Source organism: Lathamus discolor, chromosome 2 (assembly GCF_037157495.1).
Source record: "Lathamus discolor isolate bLatDis1 chromosome 2, bLatDis1.hap1, whole genome shotgun sequence".
Classification (NCBI taxonomy): domain Eukaryota; kingdom Metazoa; phylum Chordata; class Aves; order Psittaciformes; family Psittacidae; genus Lathamus; species Lathamus discolor.
Genome location: NC_088885.1, coordinates 122,381,745 through 122,403,891, shown reverse-complemented (window position 1 = coordinate 122,403,891; position 22,147 = coordinate 122,381,745). Strand labels below are relative to the sequence as shown.

Sequence of the window (22,147 nt, the reverse complement as noted above, 5' to 3'; positions counted from 1 at the left end):
TACGCAGCCAATTTTGTAGAATAAAACATCACTAGAATTTAAAAGCTTCATTTCCACTGGGGGAAAGGAGAAAGACCAAGTTTTCTGTATGACAATGTACTGACAAATCTAACAGAAACTCGGTACTGTTTTACACTTCAAAACTTCAGCAGTCAGCAGAATCAACAGTTAGTTAGGTAGGGAAAATCAAAACATCTGCAATCACTATCTTAAAGCTGCAGTTCTCGAGATCCAAGAGGCTGAATTTGCAATTCTGTCCTAGGAAGTGGATCCTCATTAGCGTCACTATTAATAAAGTTCAACATTATGAAATGGGCACCAACCTAGGGACATCTAATGAATGTCAATTTTCATTCCACGCCCATTATCACTTCAAATTTCACTGAAGCGTGTACACTAAAAATCTCTAATTATGTTTATTAGTCTACTTATGCTGAACCTACACAGAATTTTTTGGTTTACTTTTACACTGTAACTGGAGTAAGATTTCACTCCATGTTTCCAAAATACATGCTGAAAGCAAAGAAGATGAGTATCATTTCATTTTTTTCCATTTCAGTATTCAAGCACATTCTACGCTACCCTGCTTAAAATAGTAGAAGCTTCCAACCTATGAGAAAATACTGCTGGTTAGGGAATACGAGCATCAGTGAGCTTCCTGAACAGCAAAACAGTGCAAAGCCACTAGCAAATCTCAGCAGCCGCAACAGACTGCTTGCTTTCCCCAGGAATAAGCCTATTAAGAGCAAGGTCCCCCTGCCCTGCCCCCCCTGTCCCAAACCAGATGGCCCTGTTATGGTGATTAGTAAGCTTAAGACTATTACTACTTTATTTCCCTCTCTGCCCTTACTGCAAAAGAGAGTACTAAATTATGGATGGATTTATTATGAAAGGGTAGAGTTTCCTATTGAAAAAAAAAAATCTATTAGATAATTTCCTACACTGTTACCAAAATAAGATATAGCTTTATCCTATCTAAAACTGCTGCTTCTGTTTGCAGGATACCTTAATACAATTACATCTGTCAACATTACATAATAGTTTAGATCATGCAGGTTCCTGTGAACACTTCTCTACAATCTCCTCACCCCTAAATAAAAAGGTGATCTTAAAAATCTTTGATCTCAACAGTGCAGATTGCTCTGCAGACAAAATCTTTAATAAAAAATTATAAGTCTGCTTCCATCAATGGAGGTGCGAGTCTGCTGACATACAGTTATGGAGCCTATGAGAAACTCGTGTCTGGCAGTAGTTTTTGTTCTTACCAAAGGACACTACTAACAGTAAAGCAATTCATTTCCTCTGCTAATTTGTCTGAAATTGAAGAATAAAATGCTATTCCATAAATCATTCTTAGTAAAAAGTCCCTTGTCCACTCGAAGTGCAGACTCACACAAAGGTTGCTGTTATATTGCAAACACATTTCCTCTATTTTATCTGTATTGAAAAAAGACACAAGCGCTTCTCCCCCTAACCAACCTTAGGCCAGAAAGAGAAGGCAAATGTTCTCTCATGAAGCAGCTGAACCACAGAGGCATCCCCATCTTCCATGTAGAATCCATCGCGAGTTTCATCCCTTGCCGTACTCATAGAGGCATTGCTTTCTTCATCAAAATTCTTACCCTGAGAAACTGCTCCTGCTGAGTAACAACCACAACCAGGTATTAACTACAGAAGTTCCCAACCACCCAATATCAACCTAACTAGCTAGACAGGTTAAGACAACCAGTCTTGACACAACATTTGTAACTCAAGGCTTTTGTTCAGAAATTACTACAGCAGAGCCTTAGCCGTATGCATTTGGCACAGAGACCATGCTCATTTGCTCAGTAAGCTATCTTGGAAATCATCCCTTGTGGGGGAATACCCTGCTGATGCTGGATGGCTTTCATGAAAGCTTATCTAGCCACCTGATATGCGGAAGGGCAGAAGAACTGCTACATGTAGCCCATCCCAAGCTCCATAATGGCTCTGTGTGTGCCACTTACCAGCTGGCACAAGCTGCAACAGCTGTGGGCCTCATGCTAAGCACACAGAATTGATCTGATCAACGCATTACCTTCAGGTTGGGAGGATTCTTCTGATTTATCATCATCATCCATTTTCTCCTCTTCATCTTCTTCTGAACCTTTCTCAGAAATAGATTTTGGGTCTACATCTGTATTCATTTCTATGTCTTTCAATTCACATTTAACAGAGCCAGGCTCAGGTTCAGCATCACAGTCTGGTTTAGTGTCCTTATCCGCAATATCTGTCTCCTCTTTGATATCAGACTTTTCTTTGGCTGCTGGATTTTCAGACCCTTCAACTTTAGACTCCATTTGTTCTGTAGTCTTTTCTTCTTGTACGGGTGTGGATGGGACAACAGGTGGTGTGTGACTGCAGCCAGCACCCAGAGGGTTCACAGAAGAGACAGTATTTGCATTGCCTCTGTTTTGAGCAAAGTTTTTGTGAGCCTCAAGAAAAGAGAGTTCTGGATCATTCAGAATGTGATAATCTGTCCTACTGACTCCATGTTTAGCAGCACCAATCAGTAAGTCTTTGTCATGTTTACCACACTCCCACCACTCTGGCAGGTCCAAGCTTGGTTGGCAAAGTTTTAGCCTCTCCCCTAACTGCGGGTGATGGAGAACCTGTTCACGGATTTTCCGCAGCAGTTCTATGCGGTACAAAGTTCTAGAAGCACGCTCTTCCGTGATGGGCTCGATCAGTGTGGAAAGATCAGGTGGTTCTGCAATGACATCAGTGTGTGTTGTTTAAACATTGACTAAATGTACACCCATTTCAAAATCATCACACCTGGGAATGAAGTTTCAACAGTTCCCACGTTCTCCTCACAGTTATGTTATTTCTACAGTCAGTTAAAACTCACCATCATCCGGTTTGACTGGCATCCGGCACACTCGTCTACACATATTCACAAAGCCATTAAAATACTTCTCCAGACTTTCATCAGACTTTTTATCAAGCCTGGCAAATGCTCTGAATTGATTCCAGTCAAACTGATGTTTTACAGGATCGAAAATAATTCCAAAAGTAGACACTACACGATAAAAATCAGCTTCTTCTCTTCTTGTCCATCTGGTCAAGGAAGAAGAAAGAGAAATGAGAACACTGCATAAGTAAAGAGTCCCAAACCTAGTTTGGATGCCCTTAAGTTTACTCTTTCAAAACAGAAGAGTGGCACTGGTGACACAAAAGCTCAAGATTTGAAGAAATACCACTGAGAAACTCACTTTTGTCGTTTTTCAGTTATTATAGCTTCCCTTTCTGCTTCCAGTGCCCTCACTTCTTCCCGAGGCCGGCGTCTCCTGCGGTCAGTCTTCATTAGTGCCTCTTGCCTCATTTGTTGCCTTTTATAGCTGCGCTGATAAGCAGTAATGAGGCGACGCAGGCGGGTAGTCAGGGTTGAAGTGTTGGGCCAGTAGAGTTGGCCTAAGTCAGAATTGCTTTCGCCGTGCTTGTCTAGAGAATAGAAAAGTATTTTTGCACTGCAAAACCACCGCTAAATATTCAAAAGTTCCTACGGCTATAACTAGAATCCTGTTTTATCAGGTAAGATCATATGCTTCATTAACATTTATGCACTGCAAATTAGAAATAGGAGAACTACATTGGTAGGAGGTAAAAAATAGAATCAAACCATCCAACTCTACAAACTCAGAAATGCTTGTGAAGCATTTAGATGTAACCATCAAGCATTATAATTCAATGTTATGAATGCAAACATATTAAGAATACTGTAAGTATTTAAATTAATGCATCTTTAAATATATTACACTAAGAAGATCATTCTGCCTCTGAAGAAACTCCTACGCTTATGATTTCCCATTCTATTATTCTCACTTAAACTTGGCAATTTTCCTCTATAGTGAGGAAACAACATATCTATAACTTCCAAGACTATCTCAGCAAAAACATCAACGGCTGCATTATGAAACATCCGGTCTTTATCATCACAATTTCTACTATGTAATTAGAAACCCAGAAAGTCATAATGTGGATTATTCAAAGACAGTAAATAATTGGTTTTGAAAGATATGAAGCATGAAGAGATTTGGCAGCAAGAAGTTTACTGTGGTGTTTTCCCAACCCAGCATCTCTCCCCTCACACGCCGATATTAACAGTCCACCTTTCACTAAATGGTTGATTTTTGCCTTTTTAATTTCTTTGCTATAGGCTTACTTGGATGTATTTCTACGGACTCCTCTTTGTCTTCTGGAGGTGAGTTTGCAAATTCCTTAGGGAGAAAACAGAAGTTATTTTAGTTTTCAGTTTTGACCATATGTTACCATTTCACAAGAAAAATATGTCATCTCTCAAACACAGCAGCAACCAGTCCCTGTAAGGTGTGTTTATCTAGTAGCACGCAAGAATTGCACTTTAAAATAAACATGGGGAATCAACTACAATTTTATGTATTTGCAATTACAGAAAGTTGGAAGTTCTTACATCAATTTCATCCTTGAAAGGAGTTCTGGTTGGCTTGTATTCTGGATCTTCATCCTCTCTGTCAAATTCACCACTATAAAATATTTAAAAGACAATTTTTCAAGAAACATATTGGTTTTGAGAGGGGCTGATTTTCTGGACAAAAGCAAGAAAGCTACAAAAGCCAGCAGTATGGTATAGTACACATTTATATTTCATGCTCAACTGTGACAACAATTCTATGTACTTTTTGCATCATATGATCACTTCAGATCCTCAGGCAAGATGCAAGCAAGATATGACACATGAACTCATGCCAACATATACAATGCTGATAAAGTTTATTAATTTTTTCATGTCCTCCTTACCCATCACCACCATCTGCTAACATGTCTGTCCCTCTCTGTTCAGCAGCTATGGCCTTTGCATCAGGCATGCCAACCCGTTCCAGAAAGCACAGTGCTGGATCAGCTCTCATAGAATTGTACTTCTCATAACCTGCATGCAGAGCACGAGACAAATGTGTTTGGTTGTTTTTAAAGCTACGACCAACTATGAACAGAATAGGTTTAGGCAGTAGAAGTAAAATCTTCTGGATTAATTGATTTACTTTTAAATAAAACCAAAGGAGCTGTCACCATGCTGAAAACAACCATTTCATTCATGTAATGAAATTTTTTATATTGGTAAATTCCACCCACACAGAAACATTTTCACATCAACAACATTAACAAATAGCAGCTACTGAAGAAAGCTGTGAATTTAATGCCTTTATAAGGTAAAGTAAAAATATTTCACAAGTGAAAAACTTCTTTAAGTTTCCTATATGAATTTCATAGTGGTTCTCCACATTCAATACTCCCTACTGGAAACATGCAGATGTGAACGGAAACACACACGCACACACACACATTTTCTATAGCTCCAGCCCTGCTGGAACCCTCAGTGTAGGCTGCAAAAATGCTGTATACATGGGTTATACGTAAGGCCAACGAACCTGTCTTATTAGGTTTAGGATGATGCATGTCAGTAAGATGACACTGTTCCCTCTATGGTTTTCGAACTGCTGTTTGCTTTTTTACTGCCCAAGTTGACTAGATGGAAAATGGCAGATCCCAACAGTGCACTGCAGGAAAATGATTTTTAGACTAGACTTGCCTCAGCTGAGCCCACAACACAGAGCTGCTGTACATAGGCAGAACAGCACAATTCAATTAGGATTTGTACTACAACACACTGCTCCTAACTGCTGTAGAGCCTCAAGCCAAACTGTAATCATGAAAGGTTTTATAAGCCATCATTCTCCCCTTTAGTCAGGCTGGGCTGCTGAGAATACCTCTGCAACCTCCAGAGAATTGGGATTATAATCAGGAATCGCTCACTGTATATATCATGCCAGCTCTGCATCCCCAGCCTTTCAAAGTTAACAAGGCTGCATCCCACTCAAGGGAGCCGGGAGTTCTCAACACTGACATTTGTGAAATATTGCTTGGAACAAAGCCCAGGAGGCACTTGTACAGATTAATAGCAGAGGTTAAGCCCACCGTCCACTTTGACACTGGTTGGCAGAGTTAGCAAGTGAAGCAGTGCTGGAAGCAAAGTTTATGGAGATCTATCTTACTATTTGGCTATTATTTAAACAAATATGGTTTTGTTTTATTTACAGCCAAGAAAGTAATGTTTTCTTCTCAAATGCTCTGCAAACATTTAAAAACAGCATCTGATATTTACAGCTCATATTAGGGTTTTTAATGCAGGCAAGAAAAAAAGGGAGATACAAGCCAACAGTTCTTTGGAACAATACTTGTTAATATTATGACTGAACAGTCCTACACACAGAAAGCTTTACAACTGAGTTTTGTTCAGAGTGAGACATCACTTACCGTGTTTGAATACTCCAATTAAGAGGGATTTATCTGCCTCCTTATCCCACCAGTCTGCAGGAACTTCAGCATGGAATGGCTCAGGTATCCATACATCTACTTCACTGTGAAGACACCATTATACATATTCTCAAAGGCACTACTAGACAATTTATTTATTTATTTATTTATTAATAAAGAAGGGGTTCATGCTGTTCTCTAAATACGAATTTTGAGGGAAGACCCAAAACCCAACACAGGAACTTAAGTAACTTGAAAAATAATTAGGATGGTTAAACAAAAACACACACGCACCCCCCCCCCCACCCCGCCTTAAGCTCCCCCCACATAAAAAAAAAAAAAACATCATTCAGCTATTTTGGGAGTGGAATGCCAATGCTTATCCAAATATGATTAATTCAAGGTCTTAGTATATTTTTTTTAATTTTTTAAATTGAGATAGAATAATCCTTCAATATTAACAGAACTGAAAATCCGCTTTTGTCATTTCCCACATCGTTTCCTCCCCCAAGGAAATTACCCACTGCTCTTGATAAAATAATTAAGGCTGCTTGAGAACAGACATTGAAGAGATAAACCGTGACAACCTTTAAATGCTCCACTACTACAGTACATGTACTTTACAAAACCCAACGTCATACAGCAAAAAAAAAATCAACCTGCACTTGCACTAACCTTGAGTCAGCACCCTCTAAGATCTTGTCTGCTTGGTCCCCTATAACTTCTTGTCGTAGATAGTAGAGCATGCGGACACGCAGCAGGACCCTGGAGAGGAAGGCAGAGGGGGGAAAAAAGTTCTTAACTTCAGGACTGTTTGCCAACAGTGGCTTTTGGCAGCTGCTGCTGTTCATCCATCATCCTGCCAAGGCTGATTAGCCATGCTGTATGGTAGGCTTGAAGCGTGACAGATGGTGGCACATAATCACCTCTGTGTGGTGCTTTCTGCTGGCTTCCAACAGGCCTGCCTGGCAACTGCTTACACTGCACAGAGAGGGACCCAGCTCAGCCCGGCCCCGCCGCATTTCATTTAGTTCTACCTAGTGCAGCTTGTGAAGTTTAGACACGTACTCTACCACTGCCTCTGAAGTATTGAAGCAAGTTTGTAAACAACTGAGCAGATGGCTTTCAGTAACTGTTCTGCTTCATTATCTCATAAAATTTCCTCAGCTGCTGCCTTAATACCATTTTTGGAAGCACATCAGAAGTTGTAGGAATAAACGAGATATAAAATCTGGTTTTACTACCTTACAATAAACCCTCAATATGGAATGTCAGGTTTTTCAGATTATACAACTTTTTGCTTCCAAGAATGGGGGGAAAAATAATCCCCCATTTCCCTTGGGAAATATTAACTATTTTTACTCTTTACAGTTCAAACTGCTATTTAATTTTACCTGTGCACAACCTAACTACTATGAGGAAGTGAAAAATCTTCATTGCCCATGTTTATTTCTTCAGCATTTCTGCAATACTACAGTCATTTTTGGAAGCGCTGTCAGGTGTTGTGGTCACACTTGAAGCTGGCAGGAGAGAGCATGGCAGACTGGCTTTTCAAGGTGACTAGAAAAGAGGTCATCTCTGTAGAAAAAGTATCTACCTGAAAATAATCCTGCTCTCCTATGTTTGCCCAAATCAGGGCACCCCCTGCTGCCTAGTTCATGAAGTAGAATCAGTACCAGCTAAAATGGAGATTACTCAGCCTGCCCTCTCGCTGTACCCAAATTCATCACGGCAACTGTTGAATTGCTGCTGCTCCTGGAACAGCAAGGGTGACCAGAGAAGCAGTAATCTGATCACTCGCCTGCATGAAAAATTTAGACCACCACCAGTTTTGAGAGCTCCTCATTAGAGATCAGATGCAACCAGAGCAATACCCGGTTTTACACGTGTTATCCAAGCAAACCTTAGAAGAGCAGGGATTTGAATGAAGGTCATGTCTGCAATTCAAAACATGTCAGACATGCTTCTTTTTGTATGCTTGATAACTGGGACCAGTAAGGTGTCCCTGCTCCCTGTGTGGCTATGTAAATAAGCTGTTAAGGGTCTCTATCATCTTAGTATTAAGCAATAACAGCTGTTACATCAAGCCAAAGAAGAGGACCTGGAAAAAAAAAAACAAAACATCAACCAAAAACCAGAGGTTCTTTCAGGAGTCCTATGCACTAAACCAGCATACATGTTTCATAAGGATAGGACGCCAATTCTTTTAAAGCCAACTGCTACTGATACCTTTTGAAGGGAATTAAGATTATTAATTGGCTTTCACCTCTGTTTGCTTTTACCTGGGCTAAACATGGTGCTTCTACAATTCACTTAGTCCTGGGAAGTGAAGGAAAAATACTGCAACTGAAAACATTCTTGCACATTTAGGAGTATTCCTGATCCTGGTAATTATTCTACTGCATTATTACAGAACTGATATTTTAAAAATAAATTTAAATCTGATCTGCAAACTGACAGAACAAGTTAGCTGGGAGATTAAAATAATGTTACATGGAAGAATTTAATTACTTTAAGAGCAAGTGAAATGTAATAACAGATCAGAGAAACAAGTTCAGAAAAAAATCAGAAAGCGGTTTATTTGGAAGTGCACTTGCTAATGTAATTCTATAAGTACCCGTTTTCATCAGCTGAGAATTAAGCTTGCTTAGCATCTGGAAATGAGCTAATAAACTCCTTAAATGCCTTTCCTCCTTCACATCACACCCCCTATTGACAGGCTACAGGTACTTTTAAAATCAGTAATTTCTTTCCAATAAACAGTAGTAAGGCACAATATATATTAAAACCACAAAAGTAATTTATGACCTTTCAGTAACACTGCATGACATCTGCATGGTATGTATGTAATGAGGAGTATAAATTTGAAATAAAACAAAACCCCCAACCTCCCAAAGCAAATACCCTCACCCCAACCCCAAGCAAACTACTTTTGGGGCAAGGGTTAAGTTCAATGTCTATAATGAAAAACACAGTAAGCAAAACTGAGATGGAGAACCAAGACGCTGTCAAAGGAAGCTGACACAAAAATAACTAAGGACTACAAAACAAAAGCCAAAGGAATGTAACAAGAGGCTCTTAAGAGACATTCTGCAACAATAAAACAATGTAACATCCAATGATCTTTATCCCCAATGGCTTTCAAGTTTAACAATATGTTTAGCATTTCAAAAATCGTATCAGGGCACCGGTTCAGGTAAGAGAACTCAGTGATATATTTTATCCCAAACAAAGCAGAAAAGTAGAAAAGAAGAAATATTCTATTACATGATACTCTGGAAACTAAGAACTGGATATTTGACTTTAACATCTAAGGAACAGAACTTTAAAGGACATCAGCTTGAAAGGACCCCACAAGAAGGGTAAGAAATAAAAAAAGCTTTTGTTTAAAGACAGTCAATTGTCAAGAGAAATAGACTTAGTGTAGTCTTTCCTTTATATGGTAAAAAGAATAACCTCATCTGATTCCATCATTATTTACTAAGTAGAAAACCATTTTCTTCAGAACTGTGCTGATCAGTCATAAAGAGCTTACAGAAGTATCCAGATATCTGTTAAGATGATTATCCCCAAATTAAAAAGTAATAATGGCTTTTTCATCCTATTAAATGCCCCTGTGTCCTATTAAAAATATCCTAAAGAATTGCAGGCATTTCAAAAGCATGTAGCAAAACAAACCCCTCTAAATGAAATATTTATTAATACTTACTTATTACAATGATGTTTGAGATGTTTCCTATAGCTGTCCTCTTGAAATAACACATCTGGATTACAGGTTGTGAGCCAATCAGCATCTTGCAGCATTGGCTGTGAACTCTGGGCTTTTACTTTCTTGCCCTTCCTCCCTCTGGGCACTGGTGCAGACAGACCTACATAAAACCCCAATACTTCTTATACAATCTGAACAGAAAAAGCTCTCACCCAAACTGCATTACAAATATCCATCTAAAGCTATCACTGCTAGATGTATTCCTTTGTGGGCAACACCACCCCCAAAAACTGAACAGCAACATAATTTAGTACAGAAAATTGCAAATAACAAAAATAAACCAAAACTTTCATGCAAATTTAGGTGTGAATATTTCAAAACTCAAAGTGCCAGGCAGAAAACAGTGTTATATAAATATTTTTTGTAAAAACTCTCATGAATCTGAATGTCCATAAGGAAACAAGCTTTCTGATTTATGGCAATTTGAAAGAGATTAACTTCAGCAGTAGATACCACTTAAATATCACTCTGGAATACCTATTCAAAACTGATTTATGGAAACAAACACTGCGAAGTGTTCGAGGGAGACTTGCCCTTTAAATACAGACCAAGTCAAAGCCCACCTTACTCATAAAACCTGACAAGATCCTATGACATGTCAGAATGGCTATAGTTTAAACTAAATACATAGCACGACTGAAGCAATTCCTTCCTATTTACTGGCAACATTATTTGATTGAGTTGACATACCGGAATGATTAACCAAAGCTCTGGTCTGCCCATCTGCAGTTGGAGTGATCAGATCCCAGATGAAACTTTTGATATTTTCATCCCCTTTATAATGATTAAGACAATACACCAGGATAGTCCGGCAGATGGTTTCCACATCTTGCTCTGTTAGCTGACGTTTATAGCGCCCATGTGAGAGGATGTCAGTCCACCGACCCCAGCTATAAGAAAAACATGTTCAATACAACAGCCAGGGCACTGACTGGTGTTTTAATTGCTGACTTTCAATTTAACTCCTGGTACTAAGTAAGTTGGGACCTCCTGCATTAGCACCAATATATTTTGCATTCGCAGGTAACGTCAGGGAAGCCACCCTCTACCACCAAAGGGTTAAGAATGTTTATTTTACAGAACAGGCAATAAGTTCACTGCTCATAAAGCTGCAATTGGATTACACTCAAAATAATAAAGTATGCATGTTTAACTCTAATGGTCCCAGTAAGCTACAAATAGGAAATTTAACCAGTATCTACAATCATGGTATTTGGGGAATCATTTTAATCCTGAAATCCATTATTAACAATAGTTGTAAACAACTTCCTAAAATAAAGTCATTCTGAAGCCCACCATGTTAGCAGTCAAATATAGCTACTTGCCTTCAAAGACGTAAAACTCAAATTGCTAACTTCAATGGGGAAAAATATAAAGTATCAAATAGCTGAATTTAAGTGGCCCCAAAATACAAGAATCTATGTTGAAAACCTCCAGATTGACTGTTGATTTCACAACCACATTGTTCTTTACACATATACTTTGTTGTTCTCCAAAACACTTAGAAAAGAGAGATTAATCCTTGATAACTCAGGAATTCTTTACGCTATGAGAAACCATTAACAAATATTCTGGTATTACAAATCTACGTCTATTACCGATGAGCTCATAGCCATCTGTGAGATACTTTCAGCTAAGTAACACACATATACACAACTTATATATGCATATATCAACTTAAAACCTCACTGGCATGTATACAGCGTACTGAGGTAAAGCTTACACAGTAAGAGATTTTGAGAATGTGTCCAAGAGACGGATGAGTTATTTACTATATATCATTTCCATATTTTAGTTCTGTAGCCCAATCAGTATATTTAACTTGTATATCCTTACCCATAAACCAACAAGTTCTTCTCCACCCTGAAACATTCACTTCTTGCATAACCCTGTGATTTGTCCTGAGGCCTACGGGGCTTTGTGCTAGGTTTTTCTTCAGAATCACTTTCCAGGTCTGAAAACTCCATCAGTTCATCCTCTTTGACTGCACTGTAGAGTCTGGTTTGCTTTCTTACTCTTGGTGTATCGATAACTAGGTTATTCTATAATCAAAGTGAAAATACAGAACTTTAGGAGGAGGAAAAATCTTCAATTTAATTGTACTAGGAACTATTGCAAAGCTCTTACCCTTCCATTTAAAGCATCAATATCCAGCTCAGCTTTCTTTGCCCACTTCTGCCAAAAATTAGGATCATCCAAGGAAATGTCTGTCCTGTTCCCAGATGCAACAAAACTAGCCTAGCAAATGTGAAAACAAATGCGTTGGTTTCTTAACAGTATGCTACAAAGAGTATCTATTTTCACCAGTAAATAAAATACTTCAGAGTTATAAAGTTGTAATTTCAAGAAAAAAAAAAAAGGTAAGCCTTGAAACTATCAGAACTGCAAATACAGATATCACAACACTTGTGAGGGGAATATCTAAGATGAGTATATTGACACAGAAGGCAATTTAATACTACTTCCATCTACCCTGGTCACATTTTATTATTTTTCCTCTGAATGTCAATGCACACCTTTGCAAACGTTGAGCCTTTTCCTTCAGATTCAATAGTAATTGTATGTGTTCGCCTTAAGAGAATCTGATCAATATCCTCTTCACAGAACTTAGACCCTTCATCTTCCTCATCCATCAGAGCACCATATGCCCCCTTTCGAAGAAGATCTTCTATTTCTTTCTTAGAAAGCTGTTGCACCTGTAACACGTAAGAGATGGGGGTTGGGTTTGGGGTTGTTTTGTACATGTGACAGCATAATCAGACTGATGGTATTCCTACTTAGCATTTTAAGAACTGAAACTCTACGATAATGTGGTATCGGTCAATTAAACATTCATGCTGAGGTCACCTTTAAAAGAATAATACAAACAACAAAATTCTTAGGGTGAAGTTATATGAGTGGTTTAAGCTATTTAATAATTCATTGTCACTGACTCCCTTTACTTTAGCTCTTATGACTGCTAAATTCCTCCTGGGCACAGATTTAACTTAACAAACTGACAAAGAGCTAAAGAAAAGAAGTCCAAAGCAAAAAGTCTACACCATAAAGATGTGACTAGAAGAACTCGAAAAAGTGCTGGGATGAACATAATGTAAAGGATGGAATAATGAGAACAGATGTGGATTGAGGGAACATGACTCCACCCGCACGCTTTAGGCAATAAACGAGCCATTAGATAGATAGGCTGAGCCGGTTCAGGTAACCCTGTCCTTAATTAACCCTACTTTAAAATACATGCTATACTCCCATCTGAAAACCACCATTCTCCAGCTATATACAAGCAAGCCAAGGGAAGTGTTGTGCTTTCGTAGCATTTGTTAATCATGCACATTAGTATATTAATTCTCACCCCATTTGTAGCATTTTCTCTTCCACTCATAGACTGTAGCACAGCCTTATCAAGGCCAAGCTTCAGGCTAGCTTTGTCAAACATTTCCCTTTCGTAAGAGTTCCTTGTTATCAACCTGTAAATTTTCACTGATTTGCTTTGTCCTATTCTGTGACAACGTGCTTGCGCCTGGTGAAACAAAGGCAGATAGTTACAGGTGAAATCAATGCAGAGAACTTACTTTAAAAGTCATTGCTTTCAATGTAAGTAATAATCTTTATGCTTCCAAGAGAGGAACAGCAGATAATTTCTCTTGTAGGTGCAGAAAATTTCACAGCAAAAAGGCAAAGAAATATTTTTAATAAAATGGTATCTTGTAGTATTACCTGGAGGTCATTTTGGGGGTTCCAGTCTGAATCAAAAATGATGCAGGTATCAGCAGCAGTAAGATTAATGCCCAGACCTCCTGCCCTTGTACACAGCAGGAAAACAAACCTATCAGAATCAGGTCTTGAAAACCTGTCGATAGCTGCCTGACGCAAGTTGCCTCTTACTCGGCCATCAATTCGTTCATACGGGTACCTGAAATATAGATGCATTATATGGAGGACTTCATCGCAATAGCATTGTTTGTTAGAATATGCAATTAAAACAAAAAGGAAATATGCTACTATAGGGTTAAAAGACTACAACAAACTGAGTGACTGCTCCTGCATCCACTATCTTCATCAGTGGAAGACACACTACTATGCCTCCTGCTTTGCTTCTTTTGGTAAAGAACAGACTTTCATTCCAAGGAATTAAAGAAACATTCAGCCTTAAGCTAAAAATCTCTACAGCCACCAAAACATTTCACTGAGTAGTAAACCAAAAGGCTTAAAGCTTTCCATGTGAGGCTATTTTGTATTCACCCAAAAGAAAAATCTCAGTACTTGCAATTTACAGGTATGCTTTTCCCTGTAGTCAGATCACTACAGAAAGTACTGTAACATGTTTGAATTTCATTCCTTTTCAATATGGATTATTCACAGGTTAAATACAGTGGCCACTGAGGAAAGCACAGTTTATTTAGAATTGTATTATTTTGTTGCTCTCACCGTCTTTGAATGAGGTAGTCTTCCAGTATGTCCAAGCAGCGCACCATCTGGGAAAAGATAAGCACCCTGTGGCCACCAGCCTTCAGTTTTGGCAGCAGCTTGTCAATCAGTACTAGCTTGCCAGCAGCCTGGATCATTGCCTGGAGCTGAAAATCTGGAGAGTCGGCATTGTGTGTTTCTTTAAACTCTTCCAAAATTTTCTCTTCAGCACCTGCAAAGATTGGACAGCAATACAGGAACACTGCAAAGGGCTTTATTATCAACAGCACGCCTGCCTTCAATGCCCTATAGAAACTGCAGGAATGCTGTAAGCATTATGTGAATAAACATTTAGAAAAGATATTAAGCTTAAATTTAAAGTAAACATACACACAAATACAGCATAAATACAAAGTAACTTTGAGCATTCATTCTTTTAAACAGGAGTAAACCCTTTCCTGAATATATTAATACAACTATTTGACACACATAATTTAATGAAAAAATAATAAGAAAGAAGACTAAAAAGTAAACCATATTCCAATAGGTCAAATGGATTCTCTGTTCTTTTTAAAAATGCAACATGGAGGAAAAAATATCTTGTTTCCACAGGAAAATATAAGGAATAGAAATCACATTTGATGCCTGAGCTCCAGAATCACAACCAGGCTTCAACACTTGCATGACTCGGACCTGCTCCTTCCACTATTAATTATAGAATCAAAAATCCAAACAATGAAAAAACCTAACTTTAGGGAGTACAGGGAGGATAAGTAGCTGTAACATTATTATTTTTACCTTCTATTTAGCTTTCTCTTCTCACAATGTATTTTTTTGTTGTTCAGTTTGATGAAGCTATCCAATACTTAACTAATTCTGGAAAGAATATGCAAGTTCTTTCTTGCCATGCTCTTTACCTATGAACACTATGTAGAGCAGCAAATATTTCCTTGTACTGCTCACTACCTGAAGACTGAAATTCAGTTTCTCTTCAAACACTTCTGTGCTTTTATTCATTTTTTATTTTTGGTCACTTCTACAATCTGTGGACTATTCCAGGAATTATCAGATTACTATTCTTGGCTATATAAAAGGTTAGGAATCTTCATTCTAGGTTTTTTTCACATTCAAGTAAACCTTTTTTTTGAGCTACCTTTTTCAGTCTGTTTTTTCTTCTTGTTGGGATTGTGCGTGTGTGTTGTTTGTTGTTTTACAAAATGTAGTTTATCAGGTATTTCTGGTTTGTATATTCAGCATCAATACTGCTTCTGAATAACACAAGGAAAGGTGGGAGGGTTGGGGGAGGAGGCACAACAGCTACTGCCAGACTTCTGCTGAGCATCTCTCTTGCATCCCAGTTCCAAGTAGATGCCTGTAAACAAACACGCAAATGCACCCTCCCTGTGCGGTTGCTGGTTCAGTGCCTACTGTAATGTGATGCCTTAACTAGATACCAGCCTAAGCAGGCTGGCTGACTGCTATCTGTACTCAATACACTTACATTACTAGATTTTACAGAACACAACGGACTAAAGATGTGACTACCCTCGAAGGCAGTTTACATCCCTTAATTTTCCTTAGCTGGATTCCATACTCCAAGCACTAAACGGTTTGCACGTAAGAAAAATAAACCCACGTGACAGAAGTACAGACAGACACTCCTTCAAGTGCCCTTCAAATGTATCACTTCCCACCTTGTAAAATGGGCAGAATTTTCGGTAGTACATCTCAGATTCTGTAGTGAGCTTACATAATTTCAGGATATAGCAGGCTGTCAAGTAGTTCATATACAGTAACTTCAGTGATTTTTTTCGTGGTTACATAATTTATTTCTTTCTCAATTGTGATATCTAAATTTAAGTTTTACTACTATGAAGTAAACCGATATGCAAACACAGCATCTGCAAAAGCAAACCACCTAAGCCAAACACACCACAATAAACCCACAAACAGGTCTAATGAATAGTGTATTTTCAGTATCAAGAGTTTGGTCTTGGCAAAACCCACTTCCATAACAGACCATGACCTCCAAAAATCTGCTCTTTCAAAAACCCTATTTTTGCTAAACCCTATAAAAGACCACTCTGTCTTTTTCGGTTCCATTTCAATTGCAATTGAGTGAGGTATACTGAGAAGCCCATTACCCAAAAATTACTTGAGGTACTACTTGCGGGTCTATAACATGAGTTCCTATCCTAGTTTATTTTCAGTAGCAGATGAAAGGAAGGTATTTGAATGTGGTTTTGGTCCATCACGGAAGCCCCCACTTCCATTCCCAATTAGGAGAGGCTAAGAGGCCTCAAGAGGGCATACAGAATAGAGCAGAAACCCTTCCCAGCGTTCAATACTGTATGATGTGTAAGTACAGAGGCACCTCCCATGACTGGCTCTTGGAGACGACAAAAGAGGAATGATGTATAAAAAGTTGAGAATAGTTGCTGTAGATAAAACAAGGAGTCCCGCTCTAAGAAAAGTGACAGACAATGCTTTGCCCAAGTTTGTTAGAGAATACACAAAATGTAGTAAGTCCCAGAAGTTTACTCAAAGACAGTCTCAGTTTACCACCATTTTCCCCTCCACAGAACACATCTACAAATCAAGAAATAAATGAATAAAACCATTCCGCATTCAACTCCTACCATACTACTTCCACCATATAATATACTATGGCTCTTAAATGAAGACGATCTAGAAGACTTGCTTGCAACTATTATGCAAAACCAAACGTACACCATTCTACTTGGATATTCCAGCACACAATGCAGTACTGCATGCTCACAAAACCAGTAAACTTGGAAGAAAACGAGAAGGATTCAGAAGCTTAACTGCTTTTATCAAAGCAGTTAAGTCTCAAGAACTTGCTACTGCAACAAATGCTTCACAAGGAGAGTGCTATGCAGCATCTTGTACTACCAGCACTGCAGGACTTCTTAGCGGAACTACAATAAACTTCTGTCATCACTAAGTATAAAGATGTTAATCAATCAACAAGAGAAAATTTCAGATTCTGACAACTACAGTATGTAAGAGTGTTTTCTGTCCTAGAACTACAAAAGATGTGTTTGCGTAATTCCATTTCCACCCTAATATCAGGATTTGCTTTTCCCTCAAATCTGAAGGCTTGACCCGTGGTGTCATGTTGCTGCATGACATCAAGCGAGTCCAAATGTTCAAAAGTCACAATAATGTTATAAAGGCAAAAGCATTCAAGAGACAAACCCATCTCCCTTTATTAGGGTTCAGATACAGTCGTCAAAAAATATCTGAAATTCTGTATATAGCCACCTGGACTTCAGCAGTCTCTAACAGACACTGAACGATACAAGACTTGTGAGGAAAAAAGCCCACAACTCTCTGCTGTAGGCAACACTGCATTACTCATGAACTCTATATGACAAAACAAAGTAGCAGCAAAATATTCAGTTTGTTTCTTTTAGCAAATATGAAATAAGGAAAAATAATGGCAAGGTTAAAACTAGATGAAAACTGAGAAACATAAAAGTGTCAAGTTCAGGACCTCATAACCAGAACTATTTTCTGGTAAACTCATTTATATAAACTTGAAGTAGCTGAGTAAACTTGAAAGAAAGAACCAACAAACAAAATACCCCTACACCAGAACCACAAGCTATTTAACTGTAGCTCATCCAAGTTTAGAAACTGAGTAGCCCACCAGCATGGCTGAGTGGAAGTACTTTGGAGTAACCCTATATTACGTCTTTGGAATAATTACTTGTGCATGAAGTATAATTAGATGTCATTTTGTGAATCAGTTTAAGTATTCTTTCCCCCATTTAAACAAAAAATGTCATGGAAAAAAACCGTAAGCACTGCAATATGAAAGTCATACAATAAAAAAAATGAAATCACATATGGCTGTCCAATGAAAGAGTCTTTCATCATGAAGCTTATAACCAGCATTAAACCAACCATAGCATAAATTATACACCATAAGGAAAAGGAGTTGGGAAACAAGAAACTAGCAGAATGCAACCATGTATGGAGGCTTGTGTTACATCCTCAAAGGGCAGATTTGATTTGACCACCACACACAAGTTTAGCATGCTTTGGACAGCTACAGCTAGCTGGCTCATCACATGGTCAGTCCCTGAAACAGGGTCCCCAGGTAAGTGGTCGTGGCACCAGGACTATCAAAAGTTCAAGAAGCATCTTGATGAGACTCTTAAGTCATATGATTTGGTTTTAGGTAGTCCTGTGAAGAGCAGGGATTTGGACTCTACAATCCTTATGGGTTCCTTCCAATTCTATGATTCTGTGCTACTTGCCTCAGACAATCCTGACCTAAAATCAACAGCATCACTCTAGAAAACAGTATTTGTCATTAATGTCTAAGATGACACTCATACAAATCTTTCCCCAACTAGTTATATTAGGAAATGAACTGACAGCATGTGGCCATAGAAATCCGGCCCGGTCATCATCTCTTACCCCACAACTTTTATTCAGAAGCTTTAAGGTACTATCTCATAATGTTCTATGGCAAGAAAATAAGAGCAGCTAACTCTAAGTCTGAAGAAAAAATTGCCAGATTTATGCCAGCATCCAACAACCTGCATGGTAACTGAAGTCTTGTTTGTCAGAACTAACAGAAAGGAAAACTTGGGAACAGCAATACAAACTCTGCTGGGGCTAAGAAACCTTGGGAAAACCCACCACAGCTGTCCTCAAAAGCAATGCTGTCGTGGCTGGCAGATATAGCCATACCTAAGAGAACCTAAACATCATCTCATTTTTCTACTTAAAATAAATGAATAAATAAAAAGGCACATTAGAACAGAATTTCCAACTTCCGGAACTTCCTTACAGCCATTTTTCAAATGAGGAGAAAAACTGAAGGCCTACCATTAATAAGGTATGGATGATTGCAGCATTTCCTTAGTTCCATCATAGTGTTTAAAAGATTAGGTACATTTGCCTGACCTCCACCCTTGGAAAGAAATGTGAAATTCTTTTCAAGAATAGCACGGTAGTATTTCTTCTGAATGTTTGTCAGCTCAACTTCAATGATGGTTTCCTCTTTGGGGGCCAGGTTCTTTTCTACATCCTCCTTGAGACGTCTCAGCATCATCGGCTTCAAAATAGCTTGAAGTTTTTGCACCTAGGAAATATACATGTAATAAACAACTGAATTAAAACTGCAGGGCTTCAAATACTTATTTTTCAATTTCCTCAATTCAAAATCCTTGTTTCCTACCTCAGATGCCAAGCAGAGTGTATATGTAAAAAAATGCTTCCTTGACAACCTACATACTGAGTGCTCCTTGTTAACTCAGTGACATATACACTTCTAAAGTCAGCTTTCAGTGTGCAACCCTTTTGTTTAGTGACTGTTATTAAACAGATCTTACCTGTAACTATCCTTCTAGGCAAGGATAGTATTGCACACCAGTCATGTAGACCTAACCCGAAGTACTGCTATATAAGCGAATCTGTCTGCAAGATCAAGGTTTACAATTAAACTTCTTAACAGTTAGACACAACATTTAATACTATTTTTCCCTTATGTATGTGGTTCTGATGATTTTCTTATTTCCTCATTTTGACATCCACTGAAGTAGAAACTACTGACGGGTCTCAAAATGAAAACATTTTCTTTCCATGAATTCTGTAACACACTGATAATTTTTAGTGCCTCCAGGTTTTGCAGCGTATTCTTTAAGACACATCCTAAATGGGGGAGGGGTGAAGAAATGTTCATTTCCTCAAACACATGGAATGGGATTGCAAGGAATGGAGGAGAAAACCCAAGTCATTAAAACATAATCTTGCCCATCACTTGAAAGATAAATCAAATTCCAAAACAACTAATGGTGTGTCAGCAGAGGAGGCAGCTCTTCCAAACTTGTTGGTCCAAGCAACCCAGGCTCAAATTCTGCTCATGGCTGATGGCATTACTTTACTAATAGTTCTATGTATGGCTTCAAAAGTGTCCAGTTCTGCTCTGCTGACATTTTCAGCTGGCCAGACACAAGCTACATTGAGAGGTAAGATATATAAACTCCAGCTCAAACACTATATTAACAGGACTACATGGCTTCTGGATCAGAGCTGGCTCACTTCCAATCAGGTCAGAGTCCATTCTGACTGGCATGCATCTGACTGCACAATCTGGGCAAACATATCCTATGATTCCCTCAGGACACACTATGATTTTTCCAAGAGGTAAGGGGCTGGGGGAGCTATTTTGTAATTACTGTTTTGTAATTTAGACTATTCCCTATGAAAGAGTTGCTGTCAAAGAAAGTTAACAAATTCAAGCACTCAAAACTTAGAAATACCAGAAACTGATTTTTCAGACAAAACCACCACCAAGTTGTACACAAAGTTTGAGTATCACAGGCTCAAATTAAGGTGCCAAAATTAAGATGCCATGACAAGATAAGTCCTAATGTTAAAGTTACCTATTGACTTTTTAAAACACTTTCATACATACAAGATGACATTTAAATTTCATATAGGATCATCAGAAGCTTTTACATTGTAGGTCCAAACCAGGCTGCACTAAGGGTCTTTCATTCTGCAATGACTTATGAATTCCTTCTATTGGACAGCTTGAGAAATCTGTTTCTGAATGCCTCAAAAAAATCTCCCTCCATTTGGTTACCTCTTGCTAAGCTAGGTTTCAAATGTGCTCCTGTTTGCATAGAAGTCATTGATAAAACTCTCAGATGTTAACACTGTATAAGTTAGAGAGGACACTCCCCTCACTCTGATAGTGATGCTTAAGGAAGAAGGCCAGCTGACAAGTTAATTCTCTTAAAGGAATTCTAGAAGCATTTTCTTCCAGCAACCCTTACAAGGCACCTCACCCCCATTTTTAAATACCGTATGTTCAACAAGGGGAAGCCTTCCATGTTTCTGCATTATCCATGGACAAAGGATCCCTTAAACAACAAACCCCGCCCCCACCACAGTGATACAACAAATTACTTTTGGTCAAAGCAGAAAAGTTAACAAAAGGAAAACAAAAACCAGGGATAAAACTACTATGGTCTTCCAAAAAGTAAATAGGTATGATTTGCAAAAGCAAATAATAAAGTTCAGATATAATAAAATGGATAATTTCACAACATCTAAATACAAAATTGTGCAAGAGAGGTTTACCTGTTCTTCTGTTTTCAGATCACCAAATTCTTGCATGAATGTGGTTTCTGATGGAAAGCGACCTGGTTCCAAGAAGTGAAGCAAGCTGAACAGCTCTTCTACTGTATTTTGCAAAGGGGTTCCAGTAAGCAGCACTTTATGTTCCTGAAAGGTTAAGAAACAGTTGCCTAGGAATCCATCTAAATTGATTTTCAATGGAGTAACACACAAAATTCTCTTCTCTTTCCCTATATGTATCTCTCATCTTTGCTGCTTCTCCCCACCCCCAACTACTTATAAGCGCTTTTAAAGACATTTCTAACTAGTATTCCAGCCTTCATTTCTAACTAGTATTCAGCCTTTCAGCCCAGAAAAATACTTAATTACTTACGCACCTTTGAAAGTCGTTCCTATACAAGAAGAGATTTTACTGATCCACAACATCCTAGACCTTTCACAAATACAATGAACTTTAAATAGCAAAACAACAACTGAACTTATCCCATCACTTCTAGTACACCTGCATCACTTTCCAGTGAAAATCCATCAATTTAC

The 22,147-nt window shown here is 38.4% G+C and overlaps 1 protein-coding gene across 7 annotated transcripts in view; it reads right to left on the bottom strand.

Annotated features, from left to right (window-relative positions):
• CHD7 (chromodomain helicase DNA binding protein 7) overlaps positions 1-22,147 on the bottom strand; it is a 131,784-nt gene that overhangs the window by 6,289 nt on the left and 103,348 nt on the right. For 6 of the 7 annotated variants that reach the window (XM_065668337.1, XM_065668338.1, XM_065668336.1 and 3 more), the window contains 19 exons: positions 21,614-21,757; positions 19,352-19,607; positions 14,510-14,720; positions 13,799-13,994; positions 13,434-13,601; positions 12,601-12,780; positions 12,212-12,322; positions 11,921-12,126; positions 10,775-10,974; positions 10,025-10,184; positions 6,991-7,080; positions 6,316-6,419; positions 4,801-4,930; positions 4,454-4,526; positions 4,187-4,241; positions 3,237-3,465; positions 2,873-3,081; positions 2,060-2,731; positions 1,480-1,640 (listed from right to left, as the gene is read on the bottom strand). In XM_065668337.1, coding sequence (XP_065524409.1) covers positions 1,480-1,640; positions 2,060-2,731; positions 2,873-3,081; positions 3,237-3,465; positions 4,187-4,241; positions 4,454-4,526; positions 4,801-4,930; positions 6,316-6,419; positions 6,991-7,080; positions 10,025-10,184; positions 10,775-10,974; positions 11,921-12,126; positions 12,212-12,322; positions 12,601-12,780; positions 13,434-13,601; positions 13,799-13,994; positions 14,510-14,720; positions 19,352-19,607; positions 21,614-21,757 — 3,555 coding nt within the window. The remainder of the gene's footprint in view (positions 1-1,479; positions 1,641-2,059; positions 2,732-2,872; positions 3,082-3,236; positions 3,466-4,186; positions 4,242-4,453; positions 4,527-4,800; positions 4,931-6,315; positions 6,420-6,990; positions 7,081-10,024; positions 10,185-10,774; positions 10,975-11,920; positions 12,127-12,211; positions 12,323-12,600; positions 12,781-13,433; positions 13,602-13,798; positions 13,995-14,509; positions 14,721-19,351; positions 19,608-21,613; positions 21,758-22,147) is intronic. The other variant, XM_065668341.1, reaches the window with a different exon arrangement.